Genomic DNA, 21,592 nt, shown 5'->3' on the forward strand with positions numbered 1-21,592 from the left:
CTTGGCCCTGCTTTGTCCGCTGCTTTGCTGGCCCTGCTTTGTCTGCTGGGCCCTGCTTTGTCCTTGGCCCTGCTTTGTCCTTGGCCCTGCTTTGTGCTGGGCCCTGCTTTGTGCTGGGCCCTGCTTTGTCTCCTTGGCCCTGCTTTGTCTCCTTGGCCCTGCTTTGTGCTGGGCCCTGCTTTGTGCTGGGCCCTGCTTTGTGCTGGGCCCTGCTTTGTGCTGGGCCCTGCTTTGTCCTTGGCCCTGCTTTGTCCCAGGCCCTGCTTTGTGCTGGGCCCTGCTTTGTCTCCTTGGCCCTGCTTTCTCCTAGCCCTGCTTTGTCCTAGCCCTGCTTTGTGCTGGCTGCTTTTCAGGCCTGCTTTGTCTCCTGGGCCCTGCTTTGTCCTTGGCCCTGCTTTGTCTCCTTGGCCCTGCTTTGTCTCCTTGGCCCTGCTTTGTGCTGGGCCCTGCTTTCTCCTGGCCCTGCTTTGTCTCCTTGGCCCTGCTTTGTGCTCTGGCCCTGCTTTGTGCTGGCCCTGCTTTGTCTCCTTGCCCTGCTTTGTGCTGGCCCTGCTTTGTGCTGGGCCTTGCTTTGTCTCCTTGGCCCTGCTTTGTGCTGGGCCCTGCTTTGTGCTGGGCCCTGCTTTGTGCTGTGCCCTGCTTTGTGCTGTGCCCTGCTTTGTGCTGGGCCCTGCTTTGTGCTGGGCCCTGCTTTGTCTCCTTGGCCCTGCTTTGTTCTTGGCCCTGCTTTGTCTCCTTGGCCCTGCTTTGTCCTTGGCCCTGCTTTGTGCTGGGCCCTGCTTTGTGCTGGGCCCTGCTTTGTCCTTGGCCCTGCTTTGTGCTGGGCCCTGCTTTGTGCTGGGCCCTGCTTTGTCTCCTTGGCCCTGCTTTGTGCTGGGCCCTGCTTTGTCTCCTGGGCCCTGCTTTGTCCTTGGCCCTGCTTTGTGCTGGGCCCTGCTTTGTCTCCTGGGCCCTGCTTTGTCTCTTGGCCCTGCTTTGTCTTGGCCCTGCTTTGTGCTGGCCCTGCTTTGTGCTGGGCCCTGCTTTGTGCTGGGCTCTGCTTTGTCCTTGGCCTGCTTTGTCTCCTTAGCCCTGCTTTGTCCTGCCCTGCTTGTCTCCTGCCCTGCTTTTTGGCTGTTTAGCTGCTTGGCCTCCGTGTGATGGCCTGTTGGCAGGACCTGCTTTTTCCATGCCTTGGACACCTTGGCAGCTGGTCCTGCTATCCTGCCCTGCTTTGTCAGGCCCTGCTTGCTCTAGCCTGGAGCTGCTGCTGGGGGCGAGGGAAGTGAACACTCCAGGTGTGAGTGGCTTGGCAGGAACCATTTTTCCATGGCCTTGGAAACAGCCTGGAGCTGGGAGGGGATCCTGCACCTCCCTCTGGTCAGCACCTTGCTCTGGAGGCCTGGTGCTGCTGCTGGGGCAGGATGGATACTGGTGCTGCTGGGAGCTACTGGGAGCAGGATGGATACTGGTGCTGCTGGTGTTACTGGGAGCTGGGTTCTGGTGCTACTGGGAGCAGGTGTTGCTGGTGTTACTGGGAGCTGGGTTCTGGTGCTGCTGGTGTTACTGGGAGCTGGGTTCTGGTGTTACTGGAGATGTTTCTGGACTGGTGCTGCTGGTGTTACTGGGAGCGGGTTCTGGTGCTGCTGGTGTTACTGGACTGGTGTGGTTTACTGGGAGCTGGGTTCTGGTGCTGCTGGTGTTACTGGAGCAGTCTGGTGTACTGGGAACTGGGTTCTGGTGTTACTGGGTTCTGGTGTTACTGGTGTTACTGGGAGCAGGGTTCTGGTGTTACTGGGTTCTGGTGTTACTGGTGTTACTGGGAGCAGGGTTCTGGTGTTACTGGGAGCGGGGTTCTGGTGCTGCTGGTGTTACTGGGAGCTGGGTTCTGGTGTTACTGGGAGCAGGGTTCTGGTGTTACTGGGAGCTGGGTTCTGGTGTTACTGGGAGCAGGGTTCTGGTGCTGCTGGTGTTACTGGGAGCTGGGTTCTGGTGCTGCTGGTGTTACTGGGAGCAGGGTTCTGGTGTTACTGGGAGCTGGGTTCTGGTGCTGCTGGTGTTACTGGGAGCAGGGTTCTGGTGTTACTGGGAGCTGGGTTCTGGTGCTGCTGGTGTTACTGGGAGCGGGGTTCTGGTGCTGCTGGGAGCGGGGTTCTGGTGCTGCTGGTGTTACTGGGAACTGGGTTCTGGTGTTACTGGGTTCTGGTGTTACTGGTGTTACTGGGAGCAGGGTTCTGGTGCTGCTGGTGTTACTGGGAGCTGGGTTCTGGTGTTACTGGGTTCTGGTGTTACTGGTGTTACTGGGAGCGGGGTTCTGGTCCTGCTGGTGTTACTGGACCCCTCTCCAGGTTCCTCTCCCCCTGACCCCGCTGCTGCCTGAGGGATGGTGCTGCAGCTGCTCCCTCTGTGCCCTCCTGATCCCCCACCCAGCCCAGCTGCTCCCCCTGGGCTGGAGTGTGCCCGGCACCCCTGGCACCCCATCCCAGCAAACCCCAGCAAACCCCAGCAAACCCCAGCAAACCCCAGCAAATCCCAGCAAACCCCAGCAAACCCCAGCAAATCCCAGCAAACCCCAGCAAATCCCAGCAAACCCCAGCAAACCCCAGCAAACCCCAGCAAACCCCAGCAAACCCCAGCAAACCCCAGCAAACCCCAGCAAATCCCAGCAAACCCCAGCAAACCCCAGCAAACCCCAGCAAACCCCAGCAAACCCCAGCAAATCCCAGCAAACCCCAGCAAACCCCAGCAAACCCCAGCAAATCCCAGCAAACCCCAGCAAATCCCAGCAAACCCCAGCAAACCCCAGCAAACCCCAGCAAACCCCAGCAAACCCCAGCAAACCCCAGCAAACCCCAGCAAACCCCATTAAATCCCAGCAAACCCCAGCAAACCCCAGCAAACCCCAGCAAACCCCAGCAAACCCAGCAAACCCCAGCAAATCCCAGCAAATCCCAGCAAACCCCATCAAATCCCAGCAAACCCCAGCAAACCCCAGCAAATCCCAGCAAACCCCAGCAAACCCCATCCTGCCTCTGCACCTGGGAGATGCCCAGGAGGAGCTGCTGGGCTCCATTTTCTGCCACAGGACACAAATCCACGTCCTTCTGGAAGGTTTCGCTTCATCTTCTGGCGGCTTTGTAAAGCTCTGCTTTCCACAATCAATCTTTTTTTTTAATTTTAGTTTTTAATTTTCCCAACTTTACTTCTTTCCACAGAAAGGAAATGAGTTGCAGAAGTAAACATGAACCCAAACAAGAGTTGCCTCTTTGCCAGGAGGAATGCACAAGGAAGGAATGCAGTTGTATCTATCCCCCAGTGCTGCAATAAACAAATGAACAAATTCCGTGGCTTGTCGCATCCCTGTGTATTTTGTAAAGTGTCTTGGAGCAAGAATCCTTACAAAATCCTCACAAAATCACCCAGATCCCAGCAATCCATCCACGGAACAGGAGGGGATTAGTGGAGAGAGATTTGCCTTTGGTGGCAGGGCCTGAGGTTCCTCAGGGATTTCGGGAGGCGATTCCTTCCCTGCTGCCTGTGCAATTCCATATTTCCTGTGTTCTAACTGGATTTTGCTCCTCCCAGCGTGGCATTGCTGCAGGAGACGCTCTGGGAGCTGCCTGGGCACTGCAGAAGGGGATCCCGGCGGGTTTGTGGGCACACGAGCTGAGCTTTGTCCCTTTTGTTTTGCAGTTGTGTCCGGGAAGCCGCTGCCCCTGGGCCAGGCCGTGCCCAGCACCAAGGAGCTCTCGGGGCTGCTCTCCACCCCCAAGTGAGTGGGAATTGGGGGGTTTGGGGTCTTTCTGTCCTGCATGGGAGATTTCTGTCATGGGGGAGGCTCTGGGGCTCCTGGAAGCTCCATTGGGGCCTGGGAGTGGAGGTGCTGAGGCTGCTGTGCTCTCCCAACCTCAGGTTTGTTTCTCTCTCTTTGTGGTGGCTTTGGCAGAAATTCTGTCTTTAAGTTCTGTCTGGTTTCAAGTAAATAAAATTTCTTTTATATATAGATATATATATATATATATATAAATATATACATATATATATATATATATATATATGTATATGTATATATATGTATATGTATATATATGTATATATATATATATATGTATGTATGTATGTATATGAATGTATATGTGTATATGTATATATAATATATATAATATATATATTATGTATGTATATATATTATATATAATATGTATAATATATATAATATATGTAATATATGTATATATCATATATATATTATGAAGAGCTGGTTTCAAGTAAATAAAATTTATTTTATAAATAAAAATATATAATATACATATATAATATATATTCTATATATAAAGTATATATTATATATATGTATGTATATAAATATATATAAAATATATATTTATATACATATAAAATATATATTATATATGTAAATTTTTAATATATATATATATACAATTAAAGTATTTATAAAATTAAATTTTGAATAAATAGAAAATGGGGTTTAGGCAGGGACAGTGCCCTGCAGGCTTGGTGCCGGCTCTGTGCCAGCTCTGTGCCGGCTCTCAGTGCCAGCTCTGTGCCAGCTCTGTGCCAGCTCAGTGCCAGCTCAGTGCCAGCTCTGTGCCGGCTCTCAATGCCAGCTCTGTACCAGCTCTGTGCCGGCTCTGTGCCGGTTCTGTGCCATCTCTGTGCCGGCTCGGTGCCAGCTCTCAGTGCCAGCTCTCAGTGCCAGCTCTGTGGCCGGCTCAGTGCCAGCTCTGTGCCAGCTCAGTGCCGGCTTCAGTGCAGCTCTGTGCCAGCTCTGTGCCAGCTCAGTGCCGGCTCTCAGTGCCAGCTCTGTGCCGGCTCTCAGTACCAGCTCATTGCCAGCTCAGTGCCGGCTCTGTACCAGCTCTGTGCTGGCTCTCAGTGCCGGCTCTCAGTGCCGGCTCTGTGCCAGCTCTGTACCAGCTCAGTGCCAGCTCTCAGTGCCAGCTCTGTGCCGGTTCTGTGCCAGCTTTGTGCCGGCTCTCAGTGCCAGCTCTGTGCCAGCTCTGTACCGGCTCTGTGCCAGCTCTGTGCTGGATCTCTGTGCCAGCTCTGTGCCAGCTCTGTACCGGCTCTGTACCAGCTCTGTGCTGGCTCTCAGTGCCGGCTCTCAGTGCCGGCTCTGTGCCAGCTCTGTACCAGCTCAGTGCCAGCTCTCAGTGCCAGCTCTCAGTGCCAGCTCTGTGCCAGCTCTGTACCGGCTCTGTGCCAGCTCTGTGCCAGCTCAGTGCCAGCTCAGTGCCAGCTCTGTGCCAGCTCAGTGCCAGCTCAGTGCCAGCTCATTGCCAGCTCAGTGCCAGCTCAGTGCCGGCTCCGTGCGGGCTCTCAGTGCCAGCTCTGTGCCGGCTCTCAGTGCCAGCTCTGTGCCAGCTCTGTGCCAGCTCAGTGCCAGCTCAGTGCCAGCTCTGTGCCGGCTCTCAGTGCCGGCTCTGTGCCAGCTCAGTGCCAGCTCAGTGCCAGCTCTGTGCCAGCTCAGTGCCAGCTCAGTGCCAGCTCATTGCCAGCTCAGTGCCGGCTCTGTGCCAGCTCTGTGCCAGCTCAGTGCCAGCTCTGTACCAGCTCTGTGCCGGCTCTGTGCCGGCCCTCAGCGGGCTCTGTCCCTTCCCCTGCAGGCTGAGCTCAGGCGCGGAGCCCTCGCTGAGCCCGGCCCAGCCCGGCCTCCCCAGCAGCGGCAGCACCTCCGCCCCCAGCGCCTTCCACGCCCTGCAGAGCCGCCTGGTGGCCAGCGCTGGGCACGGCCTGCCCGCCCCGCCCGCCGCGCTGCCCGGTACGGGACAGGGGCCCACCCGGGCTGGGGGCTGCGGGGGCTTGGGGAGGGTCTGTCCACAGAGGGGAGGGGTTTGGGAAGGGTCTGTCCCCAGAGGGGAGGGGGCTTGGGGAGGGTCTGTCCCCAGAGGGGAGGGGGCTTGGGAAGGGTCTGTCCCCAGAGGGGAGGGGGCTTGGGAAAGGGTCTGTCCCCAGAGGGGAGGGGTTTGGGAAAGGGTCTGTCCCCAAATGGGAGGGGTTTGGGTGGGATTTGGGAAAGGTTCTGTCCCCAGAGGGTGCTGGGCACTGCCCAGGGAATGGGCACAGCCCCGAGGCTGCCAGAGCTCCAGGAGCCTTTGGATTTTGGGGTGTCTGTGCAGGGATGCCCAGAATGGGATTTTGGGGTGCTGTGCAGGGCTCTCAGGGTGGATTTTGGGGTGCCTGTGCAGGGTCCCAGGGTGGATTTTGGGGTGCCTGTGCAGGGCTCTCAGGATGGATTTTGGGGTGCCTGTTCAGGGCTCTCAGGGTGGATTTTGGGGTGTCTGTGCAGGGCTCTCAGGGTGGATTTTGGGGTGCCTGTTCAGGGCTCTCAGGGTGGATTTTGGGGTGCTGTTCAGGGCTCTCAGGGTGGATTTTGGGGTGCTGTGCAGGGCTCTCAGGGTGGGATTTTGGGGTGCTGTGCAGGCTCCCAGGGCTGGTTTGAATGATCCCAGTGGGTCCCTTCCCACTCAGGACATTCCCTGACCCCATAACCGAGCTGTGGGAGGATCCCCAGTGCCCTCAGGTTGAAGAGCAGCTCTGCAGCCCCAGCACAGCCCCGGAATTCGGTGCTGCTGAGCCCTCCCAGGCTGACCCTGTCCTTCCCTGCGTTTCAGGAGCAGCCTCTGCCAGCAGCCTGCTCCAGGGGCTGAGCTTCAGCCTGCAGGACATGGGCACCAAGGCCTCCAGCCTGGCCCCCAGCGCGGCCACCGGCTCTGCTGTGCAGGTGAGGAGCCCCTGGAGAGCCCACGGGGCAGGGCAGGCTCTGGGTGGAAGACAGGGCTGGCTCTGGGGGCTGCTGAGGGGCTCTGGGAGGAGCTGTGTGTGTGCAGGGAGGGACCAGTGGGAAAAGGCACACTGGGAACCCTCAGGGTCCCACTCAGAGTGCCAGGAGGGGTCAGTGACCATTCCCTGATCAGTGACCATTCCCTGGATCAGTGACCATGCCCTGATCAGTGACCATTCCCTGATCAGTGACCATGCCCTGATCAGTGACCATGCCCTGGGATCAGTGACCATGCCCTGATCAGTGACCATGCCCTGGGATCAGTGACCATGCCCTGATCAGTGACCATTCCCTGATCAGTGACCATGCCCTGATCAGTGCTCATTCCCTGATCAGTGCTCATTCCCTGATCAGTGACCATTCCCTGATCAGTGACCATTCCCTGATCAGGGACCATTTCCTGGGATCAGTGACCATTCCCTGATCAGTGACCGTGCCCTGGGATCAGTGACCATTCCCTGATCAGTGACCATTCCCTGGGATCAGTGACCATTCCCTGATCAGGGACCATTTCCTGGGATCAGTGACCATTCCCTGATCAGTGACCGTGCCCTGGGATCAGTGACCATTCCCTGATCAGTGACCATTCCCTGATCAGTGACCATGCCCTGGATCAGTGACCATTCCCTGATCAGTGACCGTGCCCTGGATCAGTGACCATTCCCTGATCAGTGACCGTGCCCTGGGATCAGGGACCATTCCCTGGGATCAGGACCATTCCCTGGATCAGTGCTCATTCCCTTGGGAAAAGCCACTCTGACACCTCTCAGGGTCCCACTTTGTCCCACTCAGAGTTCCAGGCTGGGAGGGACAAATCCACCAGGACCAGCCCTGCCTGGAGAAGTGTGGGACCCTCAAAGGTTCTGCTGGAGAGGGGAGTGACCATCCCAGCCTGGCCTGGGCCTGAAGAGCTCAGGGCTGACTCTGTCCTTGCAGAGCTCAGCTTACCCCAGGCCTGAAGAGCTCAGGGCTGCTCCCTGTCCTTGCAGTGCTCAGCCTGTCCCTTCAGGGCTCAGTTTGCCCTCTGTCCCTGCAGGGCTCAGTTTGCCCTCTGTCCCTGCAGGGCTCAGTTTGCCCTCTGTCCCTACAGGGCTCATTTTACCCTCTGTCCCTGCAGAGCTCAGTTTGCCCTCTCTCCCTGCAGAGCTCAGTTTGCCCTCTGGGCCCTACAGAGCTCAGTTTTTGCCCTCTATCCCTGCAGGGCTCAGTTTGCCCTCTGTTCCTGCAGGCTCAGTTGTGCCCCTCTCCCTGCAGGCTCAGTTTGCCCTCTGTCCCTGCAGGGCTCAGTTTGCCCTCTCTCCCTGCAGGGCTCATTTTACCCTCTCTCCCTGCAGGGCCCAGCCCTCAAGGCCCCTCTCTCCCTGCAGGGCCCAGCCCTCAAGGCCCCTCTCTCCCTGCAGAGCTCAGTTTTCCCTCTCTCCCTGCAGGGCCCAGCCCTCAAGGCCCCTCTCTCCCTGCAGAGCTCAGTTTTCCCTCTCTCCCTGCAGGGCCAGCCTCAAGGCCCCTCTCTCCCTACAGAGCTCATTTACCCTCTCTCCCTGCAGGGCCCAGCCCTCAAGGCCCTCTTCCCTGCAGAGCTCATTTTACCCTCTCTCCCTGCAGGGCCCAGCCTCAAGGCCCTCTCTCCCTGCAGGGCCCAGCCCTCAAGGCCCCCGCAGCCCTGCAGAGCTCAGTTTGCCCTCTCTCCCTGCAGGGCCCAGCCCTCAAGGCCCCTCTCTCCCTGCAGAGCTCAGTTTTCCCTCTCTCCCTGCAGGGCCCAGCCCTCAAGGCCCCTCTCTCCCTGCAGAGCTCATTTTACCCTCTCTCCCTGCAGGGCCCAGCCCTCAAGGCCCCCGCAGCCCTGCAGAGCTCAGTTTTTACCCTCTCTCCCTGCAGGGCCCAGCCCTCAAGGCCCCTCTCTCCCTGCAGGGCCCAGCCCTCAAGGCCCCCGCAGCCCTGCAGAGCCTGGCTGCCCTCAGCACAGAGCCCGCGGGCTCCGTGGTTCGCACCATCCCCGTGGCCGCCTCGCTGGCGCTGGGCGCCTCGGCCGGCAGCAAGCCCACGGCCATCCAGCAGCTGCTGAGCAACGGGGGGCTGGCCAAGCTGGCCAGCAGCCTGCCAGGGCTGGCCCACATCTCCAACCAGGCTGCAGGTCAGTGCCACACACGGGGGATTGGTTATTCACACACAAGAATGGGATGGGGCTGCTGCTGAACGCGCCTCGAGCTGTTGGATTTTCCAGCATCACTGGGAAGATGCCACCAGCTCACATCCCAGGCAGCAGGCCAAAAAACTTCATGTTACAACTCACTTTATAAACTTCTTGACCCATCACACAAAGCAAAAGCACACTGACAGTATTTATATCTGTATAGTGTATATTCTATATTGACAGTAGTTCCATCCAACCACTGTTAGCACAGGTACCTTTGGTTAAACAATGCTTGCTGATTTTGAATACAATCCCTGCTTGTGAGCCTCAACACACAGAGCTCCTTTATTAAGCTTTAACCTTCCTAATATCTACTAATACTTCCTGTAGCTACAGAGCTTTTGACAAGCACACGCTCCTTATTAGTTAACTTCTAATATCTCTGTATAAACTTGTAGCTTAGGGCTATTCGACAAGCACCGTCTTTAACTTTACTCCTATATTGATACAAACTTCCTGTAGCTTACAGAGCTATTCTGACAAGCACAGAGCTCCTTTATTAAGCTTTAACCTTCCTATAGGTTTCTTTCTCTGTAGATAAACTTCCTGTAGCTTACAGAGCTATTCTGACAAGCACAGAGCTCCTTTATTAAGCTTTAACCTTCCTAATATCTCACTACATAAACTTTCTGTAGCTTACAGAGCTATTCTGACAAGCACAGAGCTCTTTTATTAAGCTTTAACCTTCCTAATATCTCTGTAGCTTACAGAGCTATTCTGACAAGCACAGAGCTCCTTTATTAAGCTTTAACCTTCCTAATATCTCTGTACATAAACTTCCTGTAGCTTAGAGAGCTGTTCTACACAAGCATTAATACACAGGCCATTATTTGTGCATTTCTACAGTTTAAATACTTTTTCTGCTGACCAATCTCATGGCTGTGCTTAGCTCTGCTCACAGTTCTGCTGTATCTGAGGCCTGCCTTGTGCAGCTTTCCCAGACCCTCTGATTTTGTGGATTCCCACACAAAGGGAGGGAGGTGCTGCTGGTACCTGGAGCTTTTTCCCAAAGCTGCTCCTGCTCTGTGGGCTGGTGCTGCCCCAGAGGCCCCTCTGAGCCCTGTTGGGAGGTGGCCTCACCCTGGCCGTGCCTCAGGGCCGTCTCTGTGTGCTGTGCAGGCCTCAAGGCGCCGGCCACCATCACGGTGACGCTGCGGGGCCAGCCCGGCCGCGTGGGCACCCTGGGCCAGGCCGCGCTGCCCACGGCCCAGCCCCAGCTGGAGGAGCAGCCCCAGGGCCCTCAGGTAAGGGGGAAGGAGCCTCTCCTTGCTCACCTGGGGTGGGGGGTGAGGAGGGGGTGACAGGAGCCAGGGCGGTGTCACTGTGTCACTGTGTCACTGTGTGTGTTGGGGTTTGACTCCTTGATCCCATGGAGTCCTGGGATGGTGTGGGCTGAGAGGGACCCCAAATCCCACCCAGGGACCTCAAATCCCACCCAGGGCCCTTTTGGGGATCAAAGGGACCTCAAATCCCACCCAGGGACCTCAAATCCCACCCAGGGACCTCAAATCCCACCCAGGGCCCTTTTGGGGCTCAAAGGGACCCTAAATCCCACCCAGTGCCCTTTTTGGGTTTAAAGGGACCTCAAATCCCACCCAGGGACCTCAAATCCCACCCAGTGCCCTTTTGGGGATCAAAGGGACCTCAAATCCCCCACAGGGCCCTTTTGGGGATCAAAGGGTCCTCAAATCCCACCCAGGGCCCTTCTTGGGTTTAAAGGTGCCCTGGGTGTCTGGTTGCCCTGGCAGTGGAGCTGTGCCAGTCTGGGTGCTGGATTTGGGTGCCCTGGCAGTGGAGCTGTGCCAGTCTGGGCATTGTGGTTGCCCTGCCTGGGCTGTGCCAGGCCCAGGGTGGGGGCTCTGCAGCCCAGGATGTCCCCAGGGTGTCCCCATGGCACTGACCCTGTCCCCTTGTCCACAGTGAGCACCACGGAGCCCCTGTGCTGTGCCAGCCTGGCTGTGGCGCTGCCCAGGCTGCCCTGTGCCAGCCTGGCACCTCCAGGACACGCTGGGGACACTTTGGGACACTTTGTGGGGCCGGCCAGCAGCAGCCACGCTGTCCTGGGGGCTGTGGGGACCCCCAGAATTCCTGGAGGGTGGGAAAGGGGAAGGGGGTGTTTTTCTGGATTTGTTGCTGTTTAATTAAAAAATTCCTTTTTTAAATTTTGGGGTTTTTTAAATTTTGTTGTGCTTTTGGACTGAGATGGTTTTTGTTGGGGGGTGGATTTTGTGAGTGCTGAAGGATCCACACTGGGGCAGCTCCTCTGAAATAATCAGAGAATCCTGGAATCTCCTGGATGGCAAGGGAGCCACTGGGATCATCAATGCTGCCCCTGGCCCTGCACAGACACCCCAAAAATCTGAGCTTGGCCAGCCTTGGCTTGGTCTGGAATGGCTCAGGTGGGGGCAAAAATCACCTGGAGGGAAAAAGGACCCAAAGCAAAAAGGACTGGGGAGGCACAAAGGACCTGAAGACAAAAAGGACCCGGAGGCAAAAAGGACCCAAAGCAAAAAGGATTCTGGAGAGGCAAAAAAGGGACCTGGAGGCCAAAAGGACCTGAAGCAAAAAGGACTTGGGAGGCACAAAGGACCTGAAGACAAAAAGGACCCAGAGGCAAAAATCACCTGGGGCTAAAAAAGGACCCAAAGCAAAAAGGACTGGGGAGGCACAAAGGACCCGGAGGCCAAAAGGACCTGAAGCAAAAAGGACTTGGGAGGCCCAAAGGACCTGGAGGGCAGAAAGGGACCTGGAGGCACAGAGGACTCGTGGCTGCTCCGTGCCATTGCTGCCATTCCCCCAGAGCTGTGGGAGCTCAGCACAGCGTTCCTGATGTGCAGTCACCGAGACCACCCCTGGGGGGCTTGGAGGTCCTGGAACGTGGCCAGAAGTGTTTGGTGGTTGGACTTTGATCCAGCACAGGAAACATCACCTGTATGAGGATGTGAAAATCACACGGGGATAAATGGTGAAGAGATAGATTAATTATAGAGTGAAACACAGGGTTTAGAATCTCAGTACAGGGGGGTTCAAAGGGACAAGATGGAGGAATTAGGGTGTGTCCTGCCCTTCTTGGGGCCCAAGCCGCTTCCCTCCAAGGGAGGCGCTCACGTATTCCAGCTCCATTGTCAGCTGAATCCAAAGCCATTCAGACTCGGTCTCGCCGAACGAGGGGCAGTCGAGTTCTTGCCGTCTTCCTCAAGGCTGTCCGGCCCGGTGACAGCGCCACCTCGTGGGGGGATGACCGAGGTGCCCGACATGCCGGACCTGCTCGGGGGAGCCACAGCGCCGTCTCGTGGCAAGTCTGCAACAATGCAGCGATTTTTTCCAACAACATATAAAAAGAAGAGTACATCTAAGAAAACAATGACAACGCAACAAATGGGTTATCCTTCAACTTCGGGATTTCGCGAGGACGAGGAAAATTCAGATGAAGCACAGCAACAAGGAGAAGACATTATACGGATTACAGCATCGGAAGGTATTCTGGCGTGGATGCTGTCAGCAGCGGAAGCAGCAAAAAGCTTCTTGCATTCTTTTGATACAGCAAAAAAGAGATATCAACAGGATCCTCAAGTTTCCTTTTCAGATTTAGGAGCGAGGCCGAAAACCTCAAAGCAAAGAATGAGGTACAACGAATCACCGATGACCTCCACAACCCCATTGTTCATGCAAATTCCGATGGAGTCTCCAGAGGAGGAATTTCAACAGCCGGTAAAGACGATGGATTGGAAGCGCATCAGAAAAGCATTGGCAAAAGACAAGCATTTATTTCCAGGTTCAGGAGATTTGACAATGCCGGTGACATATGATGCCCAGGGACAGAATCCAAGATGGGAAAGGATGGGTCACGAAACACTCAAAGATTTAAGGAAGGCGGCTCAAACTTTTGGGCTGGATTCACAATATTTCAAACAGCTATGAAGAGGGACATTCACCACCTATGACCTTACTCCATGTGATATCTGAAGCATTGTGGCAATGATTCTCACTGACACAGAGTCTCGTCTGGGAAAAAAGATGGAGAAAGTATCTCTCAGAGCTGCGAAATAGATCTCAAGGTGGGCCAAACACGAATCTCACAGATGCTGGAAAAAATACTTCATCAACAGAACGAGAACACCAACAAAGTTCTTGCAACAATGCAGAAGAAGAGCAATCCCCCAGGAGGACAGTGCTACAAATGTGGGGAGTTTGGACACATGAGAAAGAATTGTCCACGAACACATACACCAGCGCCAGCACAGAAAGGGGAAAGGCCAGTTTGTGTGCGGTGCAGAAGAGGAAGGCACTCTGTGAAAGAATGCTATTCTCAGACAGACATGGAAGGAAATCCTTTACTGTGTCCGGGAAACGACAGAAGGAGCGCGGGAAATCACCAGCGCGCTCAGACACAAGTGCTGGAGGTGACACAAGAGCAGACAGGGCAATCATCAGTGAGCGACAAGCAAAACCCTCAGCAAAACCCTCAGTCGATTCCACAGCGACCCAGACCTACTCCCACAAGGGGCACAGTGTGCATTGGCAGCTTCTAAATGAGCATGCTTCCTAGACGAAAATCATGCAGAGATAGCAACGGGTATCCGCGGAGATTCACACAAAAAACAAGATTTCTTGATAGTTGGACAAGACAAATGCAGCATCCTTGGACTCATTGTTTATCCTAGAATACAGACAAGAACACAGAATTGATGGTTCTGGTACGTCCACCATTGACTGTGCTGGAAAACACTGTGGTTGCGAGAGCCTTCGCCTTGCCGCCACACGCCATTGGAGAAGTCATGTCAATGTTTGACAAAGAAGGGTTCCCTATGAAGGAGCATGTTGAGGTACATACTACATGAGTGAAGCACATAGGTTGAGATCGACCCACACTCACGTGCCAATTGACATGTGGAGACAGGACGACAGCAATCAGAGGCATGCTCGACACAGGGGCGGATGTCACAGTAATATTGTACATCTTTTGGCCATGCAATTGGAGCTTGGTCGCGCCCTTGGGTTCTCTCTCAGGCATAGGGGGAGCATCTCTGTGTCTGCAGAGCGAGAATTCCATTGTTGTCACAGGACCAGGAGACAAGACGGCGATCATTCGTCCTTTTGTCGTCCAGAAGCTGATCACAGTCTGGGGTCAAGACCTTTTGGCACAATGGGGCGCGAAGATCGAAGTGGATTTTTAGTAGGGGTCACTGCGGCACTCGCCACATTGGAGCTGACATGGAGAACAGACGATCCAGTTTGGGTGGATCAGTGGCCCCTTGAGCGGAAAAAGTTGAGTGCTTTGAAAAACCTGGTCCGAGAACAATTGCAGAAGGGACACATCAAGCCAACAGACAGCCCTTGGAACTCTCCAGTGTTTGTCATCAAGAAAAAGCCATCAGGCAAATGGAGATTGTTACATGATCTCAGGAAGATCAATGTGGTTGCACCTTGGAAGTATCTAGGGTGGGAGATTTCAGAGAGAACAATAAAACCTCAGAGAATGGAAATCAGCACAGAGCTCAGCAATTTGCATGATTTACAGCAGCTTTTGGGAGAGATCAACTGGATGAGGCCGATTTTGGGAATCACAAACAGCGACATCCCAGCGTTGCTCGATCTTTTGAGAGCAGACACAGACATTGGATCTCCCAGGACACTCAGGCAAGAAGCGAAGAAAGAGCTGGAGAAAGTCACAGACGCGATACAGAAAAGGCAGGCACTCGATTTGTTCCAATGTTGCCTTTTCAGTTGGCAGTGCTGGGGAAGAAAACACAGTTCCACGGTTTGATCTTCCAATGGGATGAATCACCAAAAGACTCTTTGATGATCATAGAGTGGGTTTTTCTACCATGCAGGCCTTCAAAGATGATCCTCACGGATTTAGAGATGGCAAAAGCTGGGGTGGGAGAGCTGCTCCTTCCCTGCCCACAGCTCTGGGCTCAGGGAGAGGATCCCCCCAGCCCTGCCACGGCTTCGTTCCCTTTCCACCCCTGACGGAGCGACCCAAACCCCAAACCCGGCTGTGGGGGCCAGGGATGGGAACAGACACCTCCAGCACCGCTTTTGCTCCCTTTTTTATTAATTTGTGTGTGGATATATAGAAAACAGAGAGAACCGCGGGGCACCGCCAGCCCTGAGCTGGGCCCTGCGAACGGCCCGGCCCGGATTGTCCCCGGCACGGCGCTAGGGCCGCCCGCGGTGCGGGAAGGCCGGGACGTGCGGGGAGCGCTGCCCGTGCCACGGAGCCGCCGGGTAGAGCCGGGCCGAGCTGCCGTAGGCCGCGGGCGGGCGGGCCCGGGCGGGCAGCGGGCGGCACAGCTCGGAGGGCACCACCAGGGGGCTGGGGAAGGCCGGGATCACCAGCGGGCTCACGGACAGCGCCGGCGCCGCGGGCACGCCCTGCGCGCTCCCGAAGCCGCCCGGGAAATGCAGCGCGGCTCCCTTGAAAGCGTCCGGGAACGCCGGGGCCGCCACCACGGCCTTGGGCTTGGCCAGCGCTCGGTGGGCGCCCGGCGAGGGGGACACGGCGCGGCCCTGGGAGGCGAGGGGCTCCTCGTCCTCCTCTTCATCCTCATCCTCATCCTCTTCCTCCTCCTCGGCGCGGCCGGCCCGGGGCGCGGCGGGCCCGGGGGCGGCCCCGGGGGGAACCCAGCAGGCCTGGACGGCGGCGGCCCGGCCCTGCCACGGCCGCCCCGCCGCGCTCCGCAGCTCCGCGGGCTGCTCGGGCTCCTCGGGCCGCGCCGGGAGGGCGCAGGGCGGCTCCAGAAAATCCTTGAGCTGGGAGAAGTAGCCCCAGAGCGGGGCGCAGCCGGCGGGCTGCGGGCCCTCGCTGCGGTACGCGTGGAAGTAGCCGGTGAACACGGCGGGGGCCCCGTCCTGCGGGCAGCCCTGGCTGTCCCTGCCCGCCGGGGATGCGCTGCGGGCCGGGCCCGCCTCGCTCGGAGCTCGCTCCGGAGCCGCCCAGGGCTCCGCGCTCCCCTGCTCGGCCGGCGCGGGCCCGGGCGGCTCGGGGGGCTCGGGGCCGCTGTCGCTCGGTGCCCGGCGGCCCTCGGGGCAGTGGCGCTTGGGGCAGGGCAAGGACTCGGCCTTGCTCACCTGCGCCAGCAGCTTCTTCTTGGCCAGCGGGGACATGATGGGGTGGTTCCCTTTGGAGTAGAAGCTGGAGAAGAGGCGCTTGTAGGTCTCGCTGTGGCTCCTGCAGGGGCTGGGGCACCTCCCCGAGGGGCTGGGGGCCGGCACGGCCGGGCTGGAGCGTCCGTCTGTGCCCCGGGGCCGCTCCGCCGCCTCCTCCGCGGGCACCTCCGGCCGCGCCTGGTCCGGAGCCACCTGCGAGGAGCGGAGGGGTCGGGCCGTGGGTGCCGGGCCCGGGCCGGGCTCTGGGCTCCGAGCCCCGCTCTCATTGCCCGGCCCGGCCCGGGCGGGTTCCGCACCTGCTCGCGGCCCTTCTCCTTCCGGGCCCTCTTGCTCTTGTCGTCCTTGGAGACCTTGTACTGGCGCCGGGGTTTGCTGGGGGGCAGCGGTTTGTCCTCCTCGCCCTTGAGGTGCCGCACGTAGGGAAGGACGAGCCTGCGGAGCGAGCGGGGAGCGCGGTGAGCGCCGCGCCGCGCCGGGGGAAACTGAGGCACGACAGAGCCCCGGCCCCGGCCCGGCCCCGGCCCCACCTCTCGTAGTGGCGGCGGGTGCAGGTGGCAGCGCTGGTGCTGCCGGGGCTGCCCCCGAGCTCGTCGTAGACGTTCTTCCAGAGCCGGCGGCCCGTCACCTGACAGACGGACAGACGGACAGAGTGAGCCCCGGCATCTCAGGGACATCCGGGCACTCTGGGGACATCCTGGTGCCCAAGGGACATCCTGGTGTCCTGCCCTGATGTCCTGGAGACACCCTGGGGACACCCTGGGGACACCCAGGGGACACCCCGGGGACACCCCGGGGACACCCTGGGGACACCCCGGCTCCACGGCCACCACTCACCAGCTCGTAGGCTCCCAGCTTTTCCACGGCCTTGTAGATCTTCCAGAGGTTAACTGGGAATCAATCAAGGGGAGAATCAATCAAGGGGAGATGCTGAGGGTCAGGAGGAGGCGGGAGCCGAGCACGGCCACCCCCCTGTCCCTGTCCCTGTCCCCGTCCCCGGGTGGGGCCGTACTCTGCTTGAAGCCGAGGTGCGGGATCCTCTCGATGGGCGTGTGCCGCTCCTTCATGAACTTGTAGAGGCTGACGAGGAAAGCCTCCTCCTCCTCCTTCTCCTTGTCCTCGTCCTTCTCCTCCTTGTCCTTGTCCTTGTCCCCACCTTCTCCCACCGCCTTCTCCCTCTCGGCGCCATCCCCGGCCCCCGGCGCGTCCTGCGGGACACGGGGCTGAGTTTCGGGGGAGCTGCGGCCCCGTTCCCCCCGCGGCCGGGAGAGCTCCGGGGCCGTTCCCCGGTACCGTTTGGGGAGCTCCGTTCCCGTTCCCGCAGCCCCATTCCCGTTCCCGCAGCTCCGTTCCCGTTCCCGAGCCCCGTTCCCGTCCCCGCAGCTCCGTTCTCGTTCCGCAGCTCCGTTCCCGCAGCCCGTTCCGTTCCCCGGCAGCCCGTTCCGCGCCGTTCCCGCAGCCCCGTTCCCGCAGCCCCGTTCCCGTTCCCGCAGCTCCGTTCCCGTTCCCGCAGCTCCGTTCCCGTTCCCGCAGCCCCGTTCCCGTTCCCGCAGCTCCGTTCCCGTTCCCGCAGCTCCGTTCCCGTTCCCGCAGCCCCGTTCCCGTTCCCGCAGCCCCGTTCCCGTTCCCCGGCAGCCCCGGGCCCGCGGCCAAGTTGGTCAAAGCGCTGGATGCGGGTGAGAACACGCGGAGCGGCTTCCAGGAAAACAGACGGGCAGAAATTCCGAAATTCAGCCCCCCCCGCGCCGCCGCCGCCTTTCTCAGCTAAAAATGTTCCTCGTTTGTTTGTTCTACATTTTCCGGAGTTATAAAACTTGTTGCTATTTTTGGGCAAAGAAGCTGCTCGGCTCCCAAGTGCGTCCTTTTCTATTTTTTTTCAGTCTTTTTTTTTTTTTTTTTTTTTTTTTTTGTTCTTTCTATTCATTTCACGGCTTGTGACAGACACCGGATTTTAACGGCTCAAAGAGTTCAAAGCTTTCTTTTTTTTTCTTTTCTTTTCTTTTTTGGGTTTGTTTTTTTTTTTTTTGTGTGTGTGTGACATAAAAAGCTGCTGGGGGGAGGGAAAAGCTCCAGCGCCACAAAACCCAAACCCCTTTTCCTCACGAGGATAAAAAATATTTACAAAAACGATCCCGTTCCTATGGGACCGCTCAGTTCTCCCCCCCAAAATCCCATTTTTGGGTGCATCGCCCCCCTCGCCCCCCACCCAAAGCTGGGAATTTCCCATTTCTCCGCCTCATCCTCGCTTCCACCGGCGGCCAAAGCGCTGCTCGCGTTCCTCCCGCCCTCCCCCGAATTTTGGGGCGTTCAGGCCCCCAAAGACCCGCGGGGCGCACTCACGGCGGGCTGGGCGGGGCTGGGGGGGTCCCGGGGGGCTCCTTGCGCCTCTTGGTTCTTCTCCATGGGGGGAAATCGCTGCCTGTGGGTTCGGGACGGGACCTGGAGGGGAAAAACGGGGAGGGTGAGACCCCAAATTGCTGCTGCTCCCCTAAAACGACGGGGCAGTCGGGGGGATTTGGGGCTGCCCCTCGGGCACCGGAACCGGCCCGAGGCTGCTCCGTCCGTGCCTCCCCCCTGCGCCCCCCGTTCCGGGCTCGCCGCCCCCAAATCCCCCCCCGTGGTTTTGAGGAAAAACCCCGGGAAAACGGCGAAAAGCGGCGATGCCAACCTGGGGAGGGAGCGGGGCGGGTCCCGAGGGGGTCCCGGTGCCCCCCGGTCCCACCCGAGCCCCTCCGGTGCCCCCGGTCCCGCTCGCGCTCACCGGCCGCGCCCGCGCCACGTGACCGAGGGGCGGGGCCGCCGCGCCCCCTTCGCTGCCCATTGGCCGGAGCCAACACGCCCCTTCTCCTATTGGGCGGCCGCGCTGCCTGTCCCCGCCCCCCGCGAGGGGCACGCCGGGAGTTGTAGTCCTGCAGCGGCAGCGCGCACGGCTGTGGGTGAGCGCACCTGGGCACAGGAGAGGGCGGGGCACGCGCGGGTGCCCAGGTGCGTTTACACACCCAGAGGCGCCAGGTGTGGGCAGGTGGGCACGGCCAGGGGCGTGTGCAGGTGGGCACACGTGTGTGTGTGTGTGTGTGTGCAGGTCCAGGTGTGCAGCGGGTGTAGGTGCCACACACACCGGTGTCACACCCACACTGGGGTTTATCAGGTCCAGGTGTCCCACACACACACACACACACACACACACACACACACACACACACACACTCCCCTCTGTGTACAGGTGCCCGTGTCCCACCCCTGTGTGCGCAGTTACCGGTGCCACACCCCCCCAGGTGTTTATCAGGTGCCGGTGTCCCACACACCTCTGTGTTTATCAGGTGCCGGTGTCCCCCCCGTGTCCCGCCCCCGCCGCCCCGGTTCGGTTCCCGGCACCGCTGACGCGATTTTCTCGTTTCCCGGCGCCGCTCCGAGCGCAGGAAACCGCGGCGGCTTTTGGGGCGAAACGCGGCCGGTTCGGGGCTGAGCGAGCCCCGCCGGTGCCAACAACCCCCGTAACCCCCGAGCCGCCGGTACCGGGCTGGGGGCGGCACCGGGCTCTAATTACACCCTTAATGAGATAACAACAATCATTATCGCAGCATTCATTCCGGGCGCTTCGGCGGCGGCGCTTCCCGAACTCCTCCCGGCTCCCGCCGCGCTCCTCATCCCCGGGGCCGCTCCTCCCCCCGAATCACCCCAACCCCGCCGGTTTAGGCCCAAAGCGGCGGGGCGGGAGCGTCACGGCCCGGAATAGCGCGGGAGCGCTGCCAGGCCGTGACGGCGGCTGAGTAATGGGCTGAAGTCATCCCCGCTCCGCTCCCTTCCCCATCCCGCGCCGCCGCTCCGGCCGAGCCCCCCCCCCGCCATCCCGGGGGGCTGCGCAGGGCCCGGGGACCCCCGGGGGCGGCCGCGGCTCCGGGACCCCCCCCGCGCTCGGGGCTCCCGGTGCGCCGCTCGGTACCGCGGGGCTCCGGCCGGTGCCGCTCGGTGCTCGCTATCCCGGGGGACGCGCGGCTCGGGGCGATGCCCGGGACCCCCCCAGCCCCCCGCGAGCCCCGGACTCACCGGCGGAGGCTCCGGGGCGGCCGGAGCGGAGCGCGGGTGTCGCGGAGCGGGACCGAGCCCGGGATGAGTCAGCCCCGCTCGGGGAAGTGGCGTGTGCGAGCCGCGGCCATTGACTCTTTCCTTACCGGAACGGACGCGCTTTTGGGGCTTCTCCCCCCGCGCCCCGAATGACTGGGCCGGAGTTTCCCGGCCCCGGAGCGCGGAGGAGCCGCCCCGAGGGCGGGGACGGGGCGGGACGCGCCGGGATCGCGGTCCCGCTCCCTTCCCGAGGGTCCCCGCGATGATGCCCCTGTCCCTTGTCCCGGCATCGCCAATCCCCGTCCCGACCGTGACCAACCGGGCTCAGCCCCCCGAGAATCCCCCCCAGCTTCGGGAGTCCCGCAAAATGAGAGAAAAAGCACAAAAATCCCCCGGTGACTCATTTTGGGCCAAAAAGCCGCGAAAGCAGCAGCGGGGGAAGGCGGGAGCGGCTCCGTCCCGGCTGGGGAGGGGGTGAAGGAGCCGCCGAACCCCCCGAACCCGCGATAAACCCGGGGGACGGTGAAAAACCCGAGAATGGGGGAAATAAAGCAGCGAAAGCCCCGCTCGGGGTTTCAGTCCCGGCTTTTGTCCGGGTTGGGGTGTCCGGGAAGGGAAGGGAAGGGAAGGGAAGGGAAGGGAAGGGAAGGGAAGGGAAGGGAAGGGAAGGGAAGGGAAGGGAAGGGAAGGGAAGGGAAGGGAAGGGAAGGGGGCCCTGCCTCAGTTTCCCCTCGCTCCCGGTCCAGCCTTCCGACTTCTATCGGCGCTGGGATGGAAGGGATTTCAGGGATAAATAAAGGGATTTTAGGAACAGGTTTCAGGAATAAACGGGATTTTTAGGAATAGATCGGGTTTCAGGGATAAATAAAGGGATTTTTAGGAACAGCTCGGGTTTCAGGGATAAATAAAGGGATTTTAGGAACAGCTCGGGTTCCAGGGATAAAGGGATTTTTAGGAACAGCTCGGGTTTCAGGGATAAATAAAGGGATTTTAGGAACAGCTCGGGTTCCAGGGATAAATAAAGGGATTTTAGGGATTTGAGGAACAGCTCGGGTTTCAGGGTCCCGGGGCCAGCTGAGCACCCCCGGAGCACCAATCCCTGGAATATCAACCCCTGGAATATCAACCCCTGGAAGAGCAATGCCTGGAGCAGCAGCTCCTGGAAAATCAGCGCCTGGAGCATCAATTGCTGGAAAATCATCAAATCATCCCCTGGAGCACCAACCCCGGAGCAGCAGCAGCCTCTGGAATTCCCATGCCCTGGAGAAATCCCGGGAATAGCGAGGGAACTGCGGCTCCACCCCCAGGAAAAGCAGGAACGGAATTCCCGGCAGGAGGAGATCCCAGCACTGATCCCATTCCCACAATTCGGCTCCAGGCTCTGATCCCCGCATTCCCATTTTTTTCAGGGATTTGTCCCCGTTTGCTGCCCCCACCCCACG

At 58.9% G+C, this 21,592-nt stretch overlaps 2 protein-coding genes across 7 annotated transcripts in view; one reads left to right on the forward strand and one right to left on the reverse strand.

Moving 5' to 3' along the window:
* The window catches only part of KANSL3 (KAT8 regulatory NSL complex subunit 3), a 29,980-nt gene extending 18,948 nt beyond the window's left edge, over positions 1–11,032 (forward strand). For all 5 annotated transcript variants that reach the window (XM_064731205.1, XM_064731201.1, XM_064731200.1 and 2 more), the window contains 6 exons: positions 3,673–3,751; positions 5,607–5,761; positions 6,615–6,724; positions 8,693–8,915; positions 10,095–10,219; positions 10,896–11,032. In XM_064731205.1, the coding sequence (XP_064587275.1) occupies positions 3,673–3,751; positions 5,607–5,761; positions 6,615–6,724; positions 8,693–8,915; positions 10,095–10,219; positions 10,896–10,898 (695 nt within the window). In that variant the 3' untranslated portion in view covers positions 10,899–11,032. The remainder of the gene's footprint in view (positions 1–3,672; positions 3,752–5,606; positions 5,762–6,614; positions 6,725–8,692; positions 8,916–10,094; positions 10,220–10,895) is intronic.
* A 3,980-nt stretch (positions 11,033–15,012) lies between these two features.
* On the reverse strand, positions 15,013–20,346 carry ARID5A (AT-rich interaction domain 5A). Of its 2 annotated transcripts, none has more exons than XM_064731235.1 (7): positions 20,133–20,346; positions 18,426–18,524; positions 17,098–17,293; positions 16,923–16,975; positions 16,616–16,713; positions 16,385–16,520; positions 15,013–16,280 (listed from the first exon to the last, which is right to left on the reverse strand). In XM_064731235.1, exons 2-7 carry the CDS (start codon positions 18,486–18,488, stop codon positions 15,138–15,140), a joined length of 1,689 nt encoding a protein of 562 aa, XP_064587305.1. In that variant the 5' UTR covers positions 18,489–18,524; positions 20,133–20,346; the 3' UTR covers positions 15,013–15,137. The 2 variants fall into 2 exon arrangements, with proteins under 2 accessions (XP_064587305.1, XP_064587306.1); XM_064731236.1 differs by lacking the exon at positions 20,133–20,346 and adding an exon at positions 18,754–18,852.
* Between the last annotated feature and the right edge of the window lie 1,246 nt (positions 20,347–21,592).

This window comes from Zonotrichia leucophrys, chromosome 22 (assembly GCF_028769735.1).
Source record: "Zonotrichia leucophrys gambelii isolate GWCS_2022_RI chromosome 22, RI_Zleu_2.0, whole genome shotgun sequence".
Taxonomy (NCBI): Eukaryota; Metazoa; Chordata; class Aves; order Passeriformes; family Passerellidae; genus Zonotrichia; species Zonotrichia leucophrys.

Excerpts from the sequence above, each read along its gene's own strand:
- ARID5A (XM_064731235.1), bottom strand. The coding sequence starts at position 18,488 with ATGGAGAAGAACCAAGAGGCGCAAGGAGCCCCCCGGGACCCCCCCAGC. Across the intron at positions 17,294-18,425 it reads CCAGCCCCGCCCAGCCCGCC|GACGCGCCGGGGGCCGGGGA; the intron begins GTGAGTGCGCCC and ends CGTGTCCCGCAG. Across the intron at positions 16,976-17,097 it reads GCACCTCGGCTTCAAGCAGA|TTAACCTCTGGAAGATCTAC; the intron begins GTACGGCCCCAC and ends ATTGATTCCCAG.